Raw genomic sequence first — 18563 nt, forward strand, 5'->3', positions numbered from 1 at the left:
AATGAGATACCCAGAACGCTGACAACTTGGAAGAAGACAAATTGAAAGGACTCTTGAAAATTTAAAAGGGTAATTCACAATTCAAAAAAAAAATCCAAACCAAAAAAGCCTATTTTATATAATGAAAAGTTTCACATTACTTCAATCCAGAAATATTAGGGTCCCTCAGTTTAAGGGAATCTGGAAATCTGTGTGATCTTATTAATTTAAAGCTAATTACTAGTCTTATTAAAAGGTACATACTTATTCTTTACCTTAGGTGGTATGGAAAAACCTTGTTCTTTTTTTTTTTTTTTTAATAAATTTATTTATTTTATTGGCTGTGTTCGGTCTTTGTTGCTGCACACAGGCTTTCTCTAGTAGCGGTGAGTGGGGGCTACTCTTCATTGTGGTGTGCGGGCTTCTCATTACGGTGGCCTCTCTTGTTGCAGAACATGGGCTCTAGGCATGTGGGCTTCAGTAGTTGTGGCACATGGGCTCAAGAGTTGTGGCATACGGGCTTAGTTGCTCCACCACATGTGGATCTTCCCGGGGCAGGGATCGAACCCGTGTCCCCTGCATTGGCAGGCAGAATCTTACCCACTGCGCCACCTTGGAAGTCCCGGAAAAACCTTGTTCTTAAGAATATGTGTCTGCATTTGTTAACATAATACACGAAAGCAGGTATGTAAAAACTAGACTATTCAAAAATGGGCCTATCTTGTGGGCAGATTACAGCTGATTAATGGCATAGCTTTGGAGTCAGAAAGACCTGGTTTAAAACCCATCTCTACCACCTTCTAGCTGGGTGACCTTGGGCCAATTACTGAACAGCTCTGAACCTCAATGTCCTAATGTATAAAATACATATCATGGCACCTACCTAAGAGGGTTGTAATAAGAATTAAATGGGAATTTATGTAAAATGCTTAGCATATTGATTGTGATATTATAATCACTCTATAAATGGTAGGTATTATGACTATATTGTACCTGTTTGATATTATACTTAAGATAAAAATAATTTAGAGCTTAAAAACAACAAAAAGTTGATTTAGAAAACACTCCATGACAAAATTTAAGTTAATAAAAATCTTTTTTAAGTGGAAAATGTACTTTTTGTTCCCTTCACTCCTTCTTGCTTTGTCATTTAACTAATAGGCCCCTGCACCCATGGCACAGATGATTTCAGCTTTCTGAGTCCTGGATTACAGTTACAGGGGTTTTGCACAGATCTTTTCTGCCTATCTGGAATTAGGCAGACCCAGTTCCCAATAGGCCAGTTTCTACAAATAGGTCTGAATGGAGGTTCTGTTTCACTGAAAAGACTCATAAGCACTGACAATAATAACCATAAATTTTAAGTTTATATGCCTCCCAAAGTGAATAATTTTAAAGAAAAGCACATTTAGTGTAATTTGTTAGAGAATTGTTAGAGATGCTCAACTTCCAAAAAGTATTTATTTTCACCACTGACTGTATCGACTTTAAGTAAATACTCTCAATTTTTGGCTTGAGTCTTAAAAATGCATCTAACAGTTTGAGGATATGATGAAAGACATTCTCCCCAATGTCACTGAATTATTCTATCACTGAATTACATAGGGACTACATACTAGAGCAACATGAAGAAGTTCAAATCTGGTATATTGGGTTATATTTATTTTAATCCTCACTTAAGTTCTTCTAGAACCAACAAAAATCTCTTCAGCCCTATAGAGCCTGAAAAGATGCACTTTCTACTCATTCATTCTCTTTGGTTGCCTACCTCAGAACATTAAAGACCGCTGGTAATCTTTAATGACCCTTTCTGGGATAGCATATGGTATCCCACAGGCTTCAATGAGTTACCACATTTCCCATTGTGTCTATTTTGTATCTCTGTATTGTCGTCTGAAAAACATACGACTTATGAACAAGTTTCACATCCTAGACCTCTTTGTTGGGTATTGAGAAGAAGGGTGACTGGCATAAATCAATGATATTCTAAGAGGCCTATGGTCATTCAAAACCCAACTAGACCTCCATTCCTGCAAAACACTCCAGTAAACATAACAGTGAGAAAAAGCAATACAATAGCAAAGAACTGGATGCTGCTTCTTTAAGGCCACTATGAGCTTTGACTGACACCAAAGCTAAGAAGTGACTCCTCATTGAATCCATTCTTCGGCTTTATGTTGACTTCTCTACCTCTTGATTTTCAATCTTCAAAAATCAAGGGTAACAGCACCCCAGACTACATTTTAGAAAAACAAAAGTGAAATAAATATATTATAAATAAAAGGCCCAATCAAAAGTACACCATCTCAAATAATAATGGGAGAAAAGCTCATCTGTTTTGTTGAGAATTAGTAGAATACATGCTTTACCTGAGAAGATCTACAAAATCCCAAAACAGAGAAGCACTTCCCCTCTGATTTATATTTCATTTGTTCCTCATCCACTTTAGAGAAAGGAATGATATCACTCCCGTAGCGGAACCCTAGAGAACGAGAGAAGAGCATCTGGTAAGCATATGGGGCCTCATTTTCTGCAAGCTGAAATTGGCCCCACGCATACATTAACAATACATGCACACTCCAGATCAAGCCTCCATATACTGGTCCCCGGAATCAAATTTCTGCCCCTTGTGATCAATGCAGAAAAAGCAGCAGCAGATCCACAAACATATACAATATAGAGACAATTAAAACCTAATTACATTTTTTAAGTAGCATATTCTGCAATCTAGTTACCTTAATGATTATCCAGCCTAGAAGAAAGAATATAGCAAATACAATGTACTAGTTATCCTCCAAAGATAAACCATGGTTGACTAAAGTACAATCATGACTTGTAAACATAATAACAAGAACACATTTATTCAGACACCTGGAGACCCACAGAGAAAAATGCCTATAGGAAATTTTCAGAACAGAATGTTCTCAAAAATGGATGCTGGAAATATACAAAGACCTAATGGAAAAAGCCAAAATTTTTCTATTTAGAAACATTCAGTTGGTAAGCTGGATATTTTTCTGCATTTAAATTTATTTTATTTCTGGAATTGGATTGTCTATTTTTTTTTCTTTTTAATTACTTAGGTTATTCACACAGATGTAGGCTCTTGGCTCCTTAAAAAAACTCCAACCCTGTTCCAGGGCCTCTGCTCTAGGGAAAGTCATGCCTTTTCACTATATAGTCTTATATGTTTAATGGGGAGAAAGAACATCAAAATCCAAGGATTCTGACCTTGGGTAGATGAAAAGGAAAAGCGCATGCATCTTCACTCCAAGAAACAAAGAAACTTATGTGTTTGGGGGCAGATTCTGTGATCCAGTGTTTATTAGTTCCTCTCACTCTATACATGCCATGTATTTAATTTAAAAAAAAAAATCTATTTTCATATATGTCTTTCAATAAAAGCTGGCAATAAAAACAAAAATTTCAACAAAAAATTAAGAGGGAAATGTATGGCACATAATTTAGAGTGGTACCTAAACCAAATGTTCTTTTCAGATATCTTACTTGAATTGTTTATAGGGGTCCCCAACGCCCAAGATCTAATGCCTGATGATCTGAGATGGAGCTGATGTAATAATAATAGAAATAAAGTGCACAACAAACGTAATACGCTTGAATCACCCCAAAACCATCTCACCCACCCCATTCTTGGGAAAAATTGTCTGCCACGAAAACGGTCCCTGGTGCCAAAAAGGTTGGGGACTGCTGGTTTAAGAGTAACCTGAAAATTCTAATTAAAACTGTCTTATGCTTTCTGGTTCATCTCATAAGGGCAAATCAATAACTGTAACTTTTGTACATGGCAAAAAGTAGAGAACAGACTACAACTATGACCATAGTCCTTTGCTCACATAAACTAGTCCCTCTATCTAAAAAAGAGAACTCTACATATTAGGGGATAGAAAGTGGAAGACAGGCAAAGGAAGTATGTGGGTAACTGCAAAAAGGTAAAAGAGAAAAGCTCCCCATCTATCTTCTTTGAACTGAAACAATGTTTAACTCTTCCCTCCCCATTGTTCCAGCAATGAATTTGCTTTTTGTCTAAGACAACCAGAGAGGCTTTCTTTGCTTACAACCAAAAGATCTGGCACCCTCATCTCTAGTCCTTTCTCCTCCCAACCCATCCTATACCCAGATGCCCTACTGATCTTTCTAAAACACAGCCCCAATGACACTCGGCTCCTCAAAATTATAAACAGCTCCATGTTGCTTTCAAAATTAAGCATAAACTCTTCAGTATGTCATTCAAAGCCCTTCCTATGTCAGAACAGTATGTAGAAACACAGACTCTTGCAGCCCTGGGTTCAAATTCTGCTAGTTGTTAACTAAGTGAGTTTGCATGTTAATGAATGTCTTTCAGCCTTAATTCTCTTATCTGTAAAAGGGAAACAAGAGTGCCTACTTCAGTGGCTGCTGTGAAGATTAAAAGAAAAAATGCAGATTGTCTTTTAGATACTAATCTGAGTACGACTCTGCGTAAACCCAATACACCTTATCCAACTACTCGGTATCACTGCGAAGGCCCTCTGCTTTCCTGGTCTTATGCCCTTAATCATGCTATTCTCCCTACTATGAGCCAGTCTTTACACTAGGATTAAATGACTAGCAAGTATGGAGTCATGATTCTAATCAAGCGCAGATCCAAAATTTCTGTTCTTAACCACACTATACTACTGAGTTGAATTAAAGAATTAGTAGAGATTGTGGGGTGCTTAATTACATTCTAAACATAATCCATCAGAAGAAAGAAAGGAGTCATCACCACCACCACCTTTAATCACTCTCCCACCCCCAAGACCCCTGCAAAACATATAGGTGTGCACAAATACTGCGATACAGTGCCACAGGTGACAGGAGATTTTTTTAAGGCTTGCAAATTAAAATTACGTGTATACCAAGTAGCGCATAGTCTGGGGATAAACTTATATAAAGACTCTGGTTTCTATCTTAACCATCATTTGGTATCTTATCATTTTAGCTCTTGAACATTGAGACACCCTCAGCTAGCTTCTAATCCCTCTGGATAGAGATGCCATCCAGTTACACTACACAGAGCCAATGGGTATAAACATGTGAAGTAAAACTCTAAAGATCCTAGTGAACATAAAGCAATATAACAAACACAAATAATTTTTCTTATCCCCTAAATTACCTTAAGGGAGCTAATCTGGCAGGATATAAGACCTGAAGTTGGCATTCAGAAAAATGATCACGGCAGAAGTCAAAGATAAACAAAACATTTGCTTCAGACATGTTAATATAAGCATTTTCCTAGCTGATGAGTTTCAAACTTTAAAACAAAGCTAAGTATTAAGTCCTGTCACTTAAGACACTTAAAACCCAGAGAAACCAAATGCCTGAGTATACTTCTGCCTCAGAACCACCCTGCCTAAGACCCAATGGATGAGCTAAAGGACCCCGTGTCTCATGATCCCCTCACACAGTTGTGTCTCTACACAAATAATAACACAAAATCTAGACTGCCTCGTATCATCTTCAAGAAAATCTTCTAGGCAGAAGGGAAGTTTTCACTGGCATAATACCTTGAATAGTATCCTCTTTGGGAACTTCAGTTTCCTCATCGTCATTCAAGCAATAAACTGTTTCTTTCTGTGTATCTTCTTTTTTTAGAGTTCGTGCATCCACAACGGTCCAAGACTTTTTAACTTTCTCTTGTAGTATCTGATTTCCAAAGGAAAAATAAAAGGAAAGCTATGATTCAGATAGACAAAAGATGGACACCTAATATACTCTCTGCTTCACAGAAAAAAATCCAGAACAATTACTCCAGCGACACTGGTTTGATGTCTCTTGCCTACTGTGGAAATTTTTGCTTATTTTAATTCTTTCTACATTTTATTTCCCCCCAAGGGTAATCCATAGATAAATATTAATATTTGTAGATATTCAAAACTTTCTATACAAAACCCTCAGACTATCTCACAAAAGAGGGCCCTACATTTTGTTACCACAGTTTTCCAATAGAGAAGAAAGGGGAAAGCAATAATTTCTGACTACTATCAGTAGTCAGAAATCAATAAGGAAATATAAAAAAGAAATGAGAAAAAAAAAGGGAGGAGACTGTATTCTCATTCCCAGGGACACTACTCTAGGCCTTGAAATACTTCCACGGTTTTCATGCACGTGGTATGTTTCGGAATTAAGTTCTTGAATATTCAAAAAAGCTCAGATATATTAAAAAAAATGTTTTTGTGTATTTTGTACATTTTATATATTTAAATGTTTTTATATCTTTATTTTGCGCGTTTGAAGAAAAAAGGCAAGGAAGGTCACACAGAGGCATGGATCGGAGACTCATACTCAAATTGGCATTTCATCAAATAATTACCAAAAGCAGCTCACTTTTGAAAGTGTGCTATTATGTACAAATGTACATGTTACAAAAGGCCGTTTCACAATAACAACTCCACATCTTTTGATATTTCTTAGATGCTATTACTACCAGATGATGTGACTGAGTTTTCAAAACTCTGAACTTTGGTGTGTATCTATATTTCTGCTACAATACTACAATGATACGACTTAATGCATTTCATTTTCTTTCTTTGGGAAAAAAAAAAAGAGAGAAAGACCTGAAACTCATGATTAACAATCAATTGTCAATGGAGAGAAAGAGAAAGAGGAGGGAATCAACCTCTATCATGGACAATTCTTAAAGCTTCCTCTCCTAGGATGCCTTTTACATAAAAGCTAAATAGAGATGAAATGATCAGGGAGAGCACTTAGAGAAGCAGTAATTATGGTTTTGAATAACCCACACATGAATTGTCAGTTCCTTACAGAAGCATATTTGTCTGCCTGGTAACATTTCTTTAAAAAAATGCGTACCTATCACTTACCGATTTATAGGCCACAATCTTTATAGACAATTTGGAGCCAATAGTCAGTTGACAGGGCCAGGGCATGGAACGCCTCTCAATTTTCTTAAAGACACACAGCTGTCTCAGACTCTCACTTAATAAAGAAAAATGTGTTATGAAAGCAGCAATTTTAAAATGTTAACCTGTGCTGGCTGTTGCATTTAGTTTTCTAGAATGAGAAGTGAGATGTTGTTGAACATAAAGAGAGGAGTGGCAAGGAAACTCGTGGCAACCAGCCGTTGGGAGAGAGCCAGAATACCAATGAGTTGGCTCAGTAGGAAGGAGTTGAATTCCTTTACTGACAGGTGAAAAAGAACATCTCTATCTTCCCCTATTCAATCTTTTCTTCAACTCGGCCAGTTGTTCTTAACATTTTTTTTTCAGACCAAGGACACTGTGAGGATATGATGAAAGTACATTCATAAATGTGTTTGCACATACCAGCTCCCTGAAAACCATGGACCTGAGGATAAAAAGCCCTGCTCTAGGATATCAAAGGGTGGGCCCCATCCTATATGGTCACAGTTCACAACTATGCAATTCTTTAGGTCATTTCCATTCTCTTAAATAAAAGACATGATAAGTATATGCACACAATGGAGAGAGTTAAATAATGACTCTCCAGTGGATAAAGGAACCTAGCAGAACATAGTGTTAAAGCAGGTAACTCTAGGTTTCTCACTGGGCAGGGAGGGGAATTGGGAAGTAGCAAATACAAGGTACAGTGCTACTTCATTTGAATACTAGTGAAGATCAATTCTATTTTCATCTGGTTCCTAACCAAACACAACAGAGAAAATTACAAGAGACAGGTAGAATTTGTGGTATTCACTAAGGATTATCTGACGTTATCCAGAGTTACAGAGGCCTCAAGAGACTCCAATTTTCAGAAATAATTTACAATGAATAGTAGATATTCTACCTGATAGCCTGCTCCAAAGCTTATGGTACACCTTGGCTTTGTATTCGTTGAGGAATGAATGGGTCTGAAACCAGGTCTAACCTGTCTCACACGACATTGCTACTCTGATTAGGAGTCACATCTAAAACCATCGAGATTTGGATTCTGTTCCAGGACAAGTTCTAAAGACCAGCATCTCATATGTAACATCTGAGAACAACTGGATGAGTTCTGCTGGAACTCATTCAACTGGATGAGACTTGAACCTCTCCAATTAGAAGTCAAGTTATCTTCATCTAACGTCCTCTAGATGAGGATAAGTCTAGTCCAGGGCTGTCCTGAACAACTCTGTGCAATGAGGGAAGTGTTCTAACTGTGCCTGTCCAACGGGCTTATTGAGCACTTTGTGTCTAGTATGACTGAGGAACTAAATTTTTAACTTTATTTAATTTTAATAAATTTAAATTTAAATAGCCACATGTGGATAATGGCTACTGTATCAGATGGCAAAGTTCTGACCCACATCTTCATGGCAGATCTAAAATCAAAGTAGCTTCAAATGGCTAGGACAACACACAGTAATTTCCCTCCTTGTTATGTTATAGGAAAAGAAACTTTTTTAACAGTAATTTTATTGGCCTATAATTCTTCTTTATGATATCACGGTGAATACGTTAGCTTTAGACACATATTCCCACGTTAGAGCAAGCCACGTCCAAATTTAAAAGAACAATAATTTAGGAACACATATTTGCATGTGTTACAATTAGAACACATATTAAGACAAAAAAACATAACTTGACAGGATTCCTCATCGATTCCTTTGCCAACCCCTTGGGAAATTACAGTTCAATTTCCAAAATTCCCATTTACCTGCAATTTTTCAAGAGTATCTGTATTTAGAAAAGCAGGCTGATAGCTTATCAATTATAGCTCACCAGAAATATTTAAAAATTGTGATTGAGAAAAATGAGAGCAGATATATACTATAGCTTCTCAAAAAAATCCTAATTGTTGAAACTTAATTTCAATTGAACCTTTAATTCAATTAAGAACTTTTCTTAAAATGCTTGTATTAAAAAAAAATGCTTGTATTTTGTGTATTTATTGATAAACTGGAATTAATTCTTTAACATTAAGCAGTATTATCCCTGAGAATCTGAAACTCCACAAGCCATACGGTATGGTATTGTATTCTATTGCCACTTTTACCAAATCAGGCCCTTCAAATACACACCGTTCAATATGCCATGGATCCCTCTCAGGTTCTTTGCTCAAAAATAAGCCTAAGTGTATATGCAATTCCAACCAAGAGTAACACAGATAAAGGAGATCGTCTCTCACATAGCCTCTAATTGGATGACTAAAAAAAGCAACCTGCTTTTATTGTTAAATGGTACTTCAGGGATTCACATTTCTTAAAATCATTTTGCTTTTACAAAGTCCACGTGGAATAAGTAGGTTATAAATTCTTTATGTTTTTGGTTTTTGTTTTGTTTTTGCCTGACCAAACTATTTTGTGATCAAAAGTTTTTTTTTTCTAATCTCTATATTATAGCATACTGCCTCTTAAAACCTAAATCAGAGGATAAGAGGATATGGAGTATTATCTCAGATCTGACACCGCTTTTTGTAATTAAGAGTATTTTTTAGGTATATGACAAGGAAAGGCCCAAGAGATGTGCCCTGAGCTTGGCATAAAGAAGAAATCTACTACCTCATCTTTTATAATTTGACTTGTTAAATGTTACATTATATCTATATATTTCCAAACTCTACTGACATAGTCCTGGAAATAAACAAGAAATCTTGTGCCAACCAGGCAAACTTCAAAAAAGGGGATTAGGAGCTGGTGCACCATTTATTTAATAAAAATCAAAATACTAAAGTATTGTATAACTGCTAATTCAAAAGTGACCCAGAAAAAGAAAAGCAACTAAAAATTGTAAACAATGCTTTCACGTCTTACCTGAAGGAATAAATTTCCTCCAGCCCATCTTCACCTTCTAAAGACATCATCACCTTTTTCACCATCTGAATACCTTCTTTTTGCTGCTCGGTGATTCCTTTTAGAGGAAAGGAGGGTCCATGGTGGTCCGAGAGCAAGTTGCCATCTCCTCTGTCTCCAGTTCCATCTTCCTTGCCAATTGGGAAAGGCAAACTATGATGAAAAGACCAGCAGTAGTTAAGAAGACAAGCTCTGAAGCCAAATAATAAACTGGGTTCCAATTCTGTGACTGTCGCTCACTAGCTATGAGAAAATGGGCATGTCAGTCAACCTCTCTGAGCTTTACATTTCTCTACTGTCAATGATACTTATCTACCTTAGCCAATATTTCGTCAGTTTCAAGTGACCAAAGCCTCTTTGGTTTGGCTTTTATGGGGGTAATTTATTGGTTTAAATCACAAAATAATTGAAAGCGCAAGGTTGCACACGGCCTTAGGATGACTAGACCCAGAATCTCAAACACCACAAGGATTCTGTGACCTTATCACTCTCTATCTCCATATTTCATCTTCATTTGCCTTTATGCTGGCCCCACTCTCTCAGACTGGCTTCTTCCACATTGTTTCTGAACACCTTCAAGCTTACAATGCCTAACTCCACGATCAAAGATGGAATGAGGCTTTAACCCTCTACTTCCAATTCAAAAAACCAGGAATTAGTGGTAGCCTGGAAGCCACATTTAGAAGATGTCAGCTCTCACTCAAGCCATGAGGTTAAAAAGTGGAAAGGGATGCTTCCTAGAAAAAGGCTGGGTGACATTCTAGGCAGACAAAAATAAACAAACAAATGCCCATTAATGATCTACCAAGGTTATTATAAAGATTAATAAGAGTGTGTAAAGTACTTAAAACTCAAACTCATTGTTTGAGTTTTAAGATACAGAATTCCTATACAGAAATTAGCTAAATGCTAGAGAGAAGTAAGACCAATTTTGTTCTTGTGTTTTGCTCTAGTTGTTTGACTAAAATGAGACTAAAACTAGAGTGGGGTTACCAGTCATGGGAATATTCAATAATCTATATATACAAATTGAAAAGTAAACCAACCAAACACATTTTATGATAATATTCTATATGACACTTTATAAATGCTCTCATATAAACAATCTCATTTCATCCTTTTATGTTAGGTGGATAGAGATTTCTATCTCCATTTTCTGAAAAGAAACAGAAGCTATAGAGATGAAATAATTTGGCCAAAGCCGTATAGCTACTAAGTGACTGAGCAAAGACTCAGTCATCTTACTGAAAGAGCAAGGTTCTTCCCACTGTAGCATGTCACCCTACTTTGTCCCTGGAAACCCAAACAGTTGAATTCAGCAATCTTTCCAGTTTACTCAAAATTACTCGTTGGTCACCCCATGTGGATTTTTAAGGTGATTTCTTTATCATTTTATTTGCTATCATTGAAGCACAGCTTCATGTTTACATTTTTGCTACACACTCTTAGCATGACAGATGTGCATGTCCTATATTACATGAAAAAGAGCTTCCAGGGAGCAGGGTGTGGCACCCCGGGTTTGCACCAGGCTACTGCTGTTTCCAGAGCATCAACCAGGAAGAAGGGAGGATTAACAAGAAAATGAAGGGTCGGAAGGTCCAGCCCAACTAGAACAATCAATCATACATGGGATATACCAAACAATAAAACCAAAAACTCTACTTTGCATGCTAGAAGGTGGCAGCAAAGGAAGAAGAGTATGATATTACACAAGAAAAAAATACAACCAGTCAAATAACAAGCAAGTGGAAGAAAAGGCTACGTTCTTTCTTCAGCTTGCTTTACAGTATTGCTCATACAAAAAAGAGGAGCCCTTTCCAATGACACTGATAGAAGTGCAGTATGCGTCAAGGATGTAAAGGCATCTGAGATTATGAACAGGGAATAGAAACTGAGCTGGGTTTTTGAAGTGCTGAGAAAACCTCAACTCAATAAGAAGAGTCACTTAAAAAGCACTTAATTTTTCTGAAGCACCATCTTAACAAATATCAGCTTCATGGGTTATTCTGAACTATTTTCCTACAGTTCTGCAGAAAGGAGATGCCCCTCAGCAGTCTTAAGAGGTACATACATGCAAGAGAGGTTCTTAATTCCCCACAGCAGGCATTTTAAAGAAGCTGTAGGCTTACCATTCAGAGCTGGAGGCTTCTTGGTAGAGCTCTCAATCTGAAAAATGAGTGCCCCCAGAAGACTAATAATTCAACATTCTATACTATCACTCTGCTTTTACCAAAAATAGGACATGAAAAAACAGGTTTAAGATGTAGCAGCAAGGATTAATGTAGTGAAAAGAATTTTCTGATAGGGATATAAGATAAAGTAAGTGCCTGGAGGGGAAATTCAGGTTATTGGGGGAGAAGGGACTCTCTCCCCAACAAATTATGAAATATATTTTCCCCCTAAGTTTGTATACCTCATCTATAAATACACACAAGTAAATTACATTTTATAAATGTGTGTGTATCCTTTAGATCTGAAAAACAGTTAAAAATAAGCATATGTGTTTAAAATGGTTCCAAAGTTGACATTCCTATCTATCCTAAAAACATCTAGCTATGTTTTTAAGACATAGCTCTCTATGCTATTTAAGAAAAGACACCACCAATCTGGTAATTGTTTGGGTAAAGTCTTCTATGCAGGCAGGCGATGGAACTGAATGTCCTTAAAAGATTCTTCTAATTCCTCACTTCTTTGAGTCCAAGAAGAGCACAAGCAAACATTACTACTGAGCTAAATTTCCATGTTTCTCTGTGACTTTCATTTCTTTACCATCAAAACTCAGAAAAGTTCCTGGAACACAAGAGAGCAATCAATGAATGTTGGCTGAAGACAGTGATCTGACAGATTCTGACTCAGAGCAGAGAGGACTCCTGAGAACCAAGGGCTCTATGAAGGGGTCCTACCACTGCATTATGAGAACACAAGATCTGTCTGCAAATATTATTCTTATGGTCTTACAAGAACTGCAGGGAGATGCCAGATTTCTTCAAGTTATGAATTATAATATCCAGCTGATCTCTGCTGAATGGGCTGCTGAGGTCAGTGAACACTTCAATATGCCTCTTCTCAAACTTCTTTCCTCTAGAAGAGAGAGTTAGCACATTAGGAAATCATTCTCCTGATTTATTTCCTACAAATTCAAATGTACTTGGTCACTGAGAAGAAAAAGGGTAAAGCATGACTCTAGCTCCAGTTAACAAATGTGATTACATTCTACAAGTCACGTGCTACTGATGCTCAGCTAAGTTCCTGCTAAACACATGATCAACCCAGTTGTGACTCAAACTTTTAACATCTTAGGGGCTTCCTAGGTGGCGCAGTGGTTAAGAATCCGCCTGCCAATGCAGGGGACACAGGTTTGATCCCTGCTCCAGGAAGATCCCACGTGCCGTGGAGCAACTTAAGCCCATGAGCCACAACTACAGAGCCTGTGCTCTAGAGCCCATGAGCCACAACCACTGAGCCCATGTGCCACAACTACTGAAGCCCACGTGCCTAAAGCCCACGCTCCACAACAAGAGAAGCCACGGCAATGAGAAGCCTGCGCACCACAACGAAGAGTAGCCCCCACTCATCACAACTAGAGAAAGCCCGCGAGCAGCAGCGAGGACCCAACACAGCCAATAAATAAATAAATAAATAAATAAATTTATTTATTTAAAAAACCCCAAAAAACAAAAACAAAAACAAAAAAAAATCTTAGCCAAATTTCTGAGCATTATGGAAATAGCATGTCTCTGATTTCCTAACTTTAACTTCAGTTAAAGATGTGGTCACTACGATAAAAAAGGATCCCCTTCCAGCCTCCAATGAGGCAGAATATAAACAAGGGACTCTCCGAGGGTACTACAATTACAGCCTGGCAAGGGTTCACTTTCCAGATGGTCTGATTTCAACAGAAAGGTTCATTTCCAACTCTCTTTAGTTGAGATACTTACACGGTTTCTTGTTGAATCAAATCCATGCACACGATGAGGGCATCCAGGACTCAGTTCGTTAAGGGCAGACGATAACACCAAACAGTCCCTTTATCCCAAAAATGTGCAACTTTTTTCCAGTGAAATCCACAGGGCTGGAAATTGTGGACACTGGGCTGACTGGGCTGGGGTGATGATTTAAAAGTACTCGCCCAAATGCCCTTCTTCCAAGTCTATTTCTCTTATATTCATATATATGTTATAAATCAAAGCACACTTCCTGAAACATATAACCAGGAAAAAGGAAATAAACCAAAAGGTAATCTAACATATTCCACTCATTTAATGAAAAATTATGATGCCATTCTACAGTATCTAGAACCCATTTTCTCTCGTTACAGTCCATTCTTACACATGAAGTGAGCCATGATGCAGCATCTGTAAGTCACTCCCAGCACAGCAGCACCTCCCAGTGACCAGGGATGGCACTGCTGTTTAGAAAAATAAGAGGAACCCCTTAAAACCAGGGCACCTGTGGAAGAAATTGTTAGTCTCACAGTTTGGGTATCAGTCTGATTTTTGGCATACAAATATTCTCCATCCAAGAAGGCTAGGAGAATGCTAATGTTATACTCTTCTAAAAAACATTTTCTCTACATCCTAACATTTCTAACCACTGCCACCACCAAACCCTCTGCACACAGTCAACACACACACCCACTTCTGATACCTCCCAACCTCTCAATGTCACTAGTGCAGAGAAGGAACAGGTGACTGGAGGGCTTGGAGTCCATGCACCCAGCCCCAACCTAATTAATTTCCCATTAAATCCTAACACACATCATCTCCATGTCCTCAGAGCCAAAAATGTCCATATACTTAGAGCTAGGACTCTCAGAGAACCTCACCAAACTGGATTACAATTCCCCAGATTCAAGGAAATTTCTTAAGAGTCTTCTCTGGCTGAAAAAGGATACAGTCAGCTTGTTGAGAACCTGGCTGGATTCTATTTTCAATGTCCTCCAGCAAGTCAAAATCTGGTAGCATCAGGCGTCTGTGCACTGTGATGTTCTGATACTGATCCTTGCCAGCAAGGGCATTCTCAGTGCCGTCTGTACCAAAAAGGACTAATGCAATTTCATCCTTGCTCTCAGCAAACACCTAGAGAAGTAAGTTAGAAGGTTGAAAATCATACAATACCATCTGGAAACCATTAGATATCTAACCTTAAAAGAGCAAGACAACCATACCTCCCTATGGCAGGTCCCCGGGGCCACTGTCAATAATATAATATTGGGCTAACTGGCCCATGGGACGGATGGGCAATGACAACTCCTAGGTTCTAAGCAGACTTTTTCATTAACTATAGGTCCCATCCTTTCAGCACAATCTGTGGTGGAGGAATGGGAGGGCAGAAACTGCTTTTTTTTTTTTTTTTTTAATATATCTTTGTTGGAGTATAGCTGCTTTACAATGTTGAGTTTCTGCTGTACAACAAAGTGAATCAGCTGTGTGTATACATATATCCCCATATTCCCTTCCTCTTAAATCTCCCTCCTACTCTCCCTATCCTACCCCTCTGGGTCGTCACAAAGCACCAAGCTGATCTCCCCATGCTATGCAGCAGCTTCCCACCAGCCATCCATTTCACATTTGGTGGTATGTCTAGGTCAATGCTGGCAGTGACTGCAATTGATGAGTTTCTTTGATTTGCTTCCACCCAAATCAGACTCTAATTCTCAGGGAAAACTAATTATGGATAATTTGAAAAGATTTTAGTCTTTCTGAAATGACTATCCAAGGTTTAAATTTCCCAGAGATTAAAAAAAATTGCTGATTCATATCCTATATCCCAGCAATTTGACTTACAGGTATTTATACTGTTGAGAAGTTCTTGCACATGTACACAAGGAGACAAGGGACAGGAAAGTTTAAGTTCACTTCAGCACTGTTTACAACAGGGCACAACTGAAAACTAACTATCCATCAACTGAAGAATGCAAAAGCATACTGTAAAATATTTATACAATGGGATATTACACCCTAGTAAAAAAAAATGAATAAATTTGTTCAAAGTTTACCAATATGAATAAATCTCAAAAACATAAGGTTGAGAAAAAGTAAGTTGTGAAATTATATGTACTGCATAATACTACTACATACACTTTTGAGAGCTTCATACAATAAGTAAATATTATAACTAAATAATATTTAACTAAATATTATAACCAAATAATAACTAAATATTATTTACAAATACACTGAGATCCAAAGTATAAAATATGCATAGTAATAACTATGAAAATTCCGAGGAAAAGAGGGGAAGAAGAGGAAAGAAAAAGGCTGGGAGGGGAAAAGCAAGGGGCTTTAAGTTAACAGTTTATTTTTTAAGAAGAGAAAAAGAAATCAAACAAATATAGTAAAACTTTAGGGCTGTACAGCTCTAGACAACAGGAAAACATTATACTTTTCTCTGTATCTGCTTCTTTTATGAAGCATTTCATAATGAAGTATAAAAACAAGAAAGAGCATGACACAAAAGGCAGTCCTGTTCCCACCTACTTATTAACATAAGCCTTTTACATCAGTAAGAAGAACGCTGCATGGGTAGAGGATGGAATTCTGTCACTCTCCATCTTCAGTCTGTTAACAACTCCATTACAACTGCCAGTTGTACACGGAGGGAAGGTCCCAGCTGTTGAGGTTCAAATATTTGCAGCACACCAGTGGGGTAGGCCAGCTAGAATTCTATCTGCCTCCTGCACAAGAATTCATCTTGAGGCAAGGTAATCTTGCTCAACAACAAAACCTCAGTCAGGAGAGGGGAGGAAATCTGAATGCAGCATGGGAGCAGCACCAGATTTTGTCTCCCAGCCTTCCAGATTCACTCTGACTGCCATGCAAGGGGCATAGATAAAAATGAAAACCGAAAGCACTGTTTCTCTTTAAAAAAAAAAAAAAAAAATCTGTACTACACTGGGGTACAGCAGCGCTACCTAAATACAACCAACACAAATTACTATAACCAAGAATGGGGTTAGAAGCACTCTCGTCTTCTTTGAGACAGTAAGGACTCCAGGTTATCAGAATTTGTAAAAATCTAGGATGACAGGTGGGAGGTAATAGTGCCCAGTGGAAAAGGCAAACAGAACAAACAGCAGAGGTGTCCAGATGAGCCGTGAATGAAGCAAAAGCAGCAGTCAGACCAGGTAGAAAGGGCAGAAATTAGTAATAATAGTACTAGTAGTAATAATGATAATAATAAAAACACATATAGTGTTTACAACACATCAAGTACTGTTCTAAGCACTTTATCTTAGAGGTACTGTTATTTTCCCCTATTTGACACTTGGGACACTGAGGCACCGTGGTAGAGAGTCTTCAAGACGGCCTCCATCCATTCCTTCTCTCCCTGTATTTGGAGACTACTCCTTAAAACAACAGGGGAGTCTAATTCCCGCCCCCTCCTCCCCCCACTGAAGGTGAGCTGGCTTAGTGACCTGACGGACAAATAGAAGACAGTGGAAATGACTTTCTGAGATTTCTAGAGCTAGTCATAAAAAACCCCATAAGCATGTCTCAGAATATCCACTCTTGGGACATTTCTTCTTAGAACCAACTGCTATACTGTGAACATCCCAGGCTACATGGAGAGGCCACACATAAGGGTTTCAGGGGACAGCCCAAATGAGCTCACAGCCACCAGCAGGCATATGGACTAGCCACAGGAGGGAGCCATCTAGGACGTATGCAGGGCCCCACACAGCCTACAGATGACTCAGCCCCAGCCACCACGTGAGTGCACCTGCACAAGAGGCCTCAGAGAGAATCACCCAACTCAGACACCCAGTCACCTCACAGAACCACGAGAGGGTGATTTGTTTTTTAATGTCATTTAAGATATTAAGTTTTGGGAAAGTAGTTTGTAACCAGTAAAAGATACCTGGAATAGGCACAAAGTAGTTGAAAGACTTATTCAAGATTGTAAGATTTGTAAGTGACATGGCAGACCCAGGCCATCTGGCTCTAGAGATTACACATTTAAACATTACATTGCCTCTTGTTGCTGATAAAAACTGTAGTATCCAGTGGAGGAGCCAAAAAGAGAAAAGAAAAAATACCAGGTTCCAGCAGTAGCTGTACTTGCACATGAGTGTATGCAAGAATAACTCCTCAGATTCCCCAAAACACTGAGGGTGGACAACATAAAGAGGCTGGTATCTTGCAAATCACTAAGTGGAAGCAACAAGCAGTTAAACCATGAGTTACAAGCTCAAGACCAATCTGAATCTTACCTGTCGCTGTACAAACATGGTCATCACCTTCTTTGCTAGTTCAAATGGGGATTCTTCACCAGCAAAGGAGTTACTCATGGCAAAGCCCACATCCATACACAGCACCACAGCTGCCTAGAAACAAAGTCCCAAAGGGTGTGTGAGAAAATGTTATTAATGGTCATTAAAAAAAAAAAAGAAGGCTTCCTAGGTGGCGCAGTGGTTAGGAGATAGCCTGCCAATGCAGGGGACCATGGGTTCGATCCCTGCTCCAGGAAGATCCCACATGCCGCGGAGCAACTAAGCCCGTGCGCCACAACTATTGAGCCTGCGCTTTAGAGCACGTGAGCTACAACTATTGAGCCATGTGCCGCAGCTACTGAAGGCCACGTGCCTAGAGCCCGTGCTCTACAACAGGAGAAGCCACAGCAATGAGGAGCCCGTGCACCAATACGAAGAGTGACCCCCGCTCGCCACAACTAGAGGAAGCCCGTGTGCAGCAATGAAGACCCAACACAGCTAATAAATAAATAAATTTAAAAAAAAAAGAAGAAACAAAAGAGATGTCCTTTGCTTGTTTCACCCATAGATATTCAGGGT

The 18563-nt window shown here is 38.5% G+C and overlaps 1 protein-coding gene across 4 annotated transcripts in view; it reads right to left on the bottom strand.

Annotated features, from left to right (window-relative positions):
• Positions 1-18563, bottom strand: part of XRCC5 (X-ray repair cross complementing 5) — an 81746-nt gene that overhangs the window by 59710 nt on the left and 3473 nt on the right. For all 4 annotated transcript variants that reach the window (XR_009055047.1, XM_057744738.1, XM_057744737.1 and 1 more), the window contains exons 2-9: positions 17985-18098; positions 14667-14850; positions 13711-13759; positions 12731-12853; positions 9734-9925; positions 6843-6957; positions 5526-5664; positions 2349-2461 (exon numbers count right to left, since the gene is read on the bottom strand). Coding sequence is in view for 3 of the 4 variants with exons in the window: in XM_057744738.1 (XP_057600721.1) it covers positions 2349-2461; positions 5526-5664; positions 6843-6957; positions 9734-9925; positions 12731-12853; positions 13711-13759; positions 14667-14850; positions 17985-18098 (1029 nt within the window). In the remaining variant the exon portion in view is untranslated. The remainder of the gene's footprint in view (positions 1-2348; positions 2462-5525; positions 5665-6842; positions 6958-9733; positions 9926-12730; positions 12854-13710; positions 13760-14666; positions 14851-17984; positions 18099-18563) is intronic.

This window comes from Hippopotamus amphibius, chromosome 8 (genome assembly GCF_030028045.1).
Source record: "Hippopotamus amphibius kiboko isolate mHipAmp2 chromosome 8, mHipAmp2.hap2, whole genome shotgun sequence".
Taxonomy (NCBI): Eukaryota; Metazoa; Chordata; class Mammalia; order Artiodactyla; family Hippopotamidae; genus Hippopotamus; species Hippopotamus amphibius.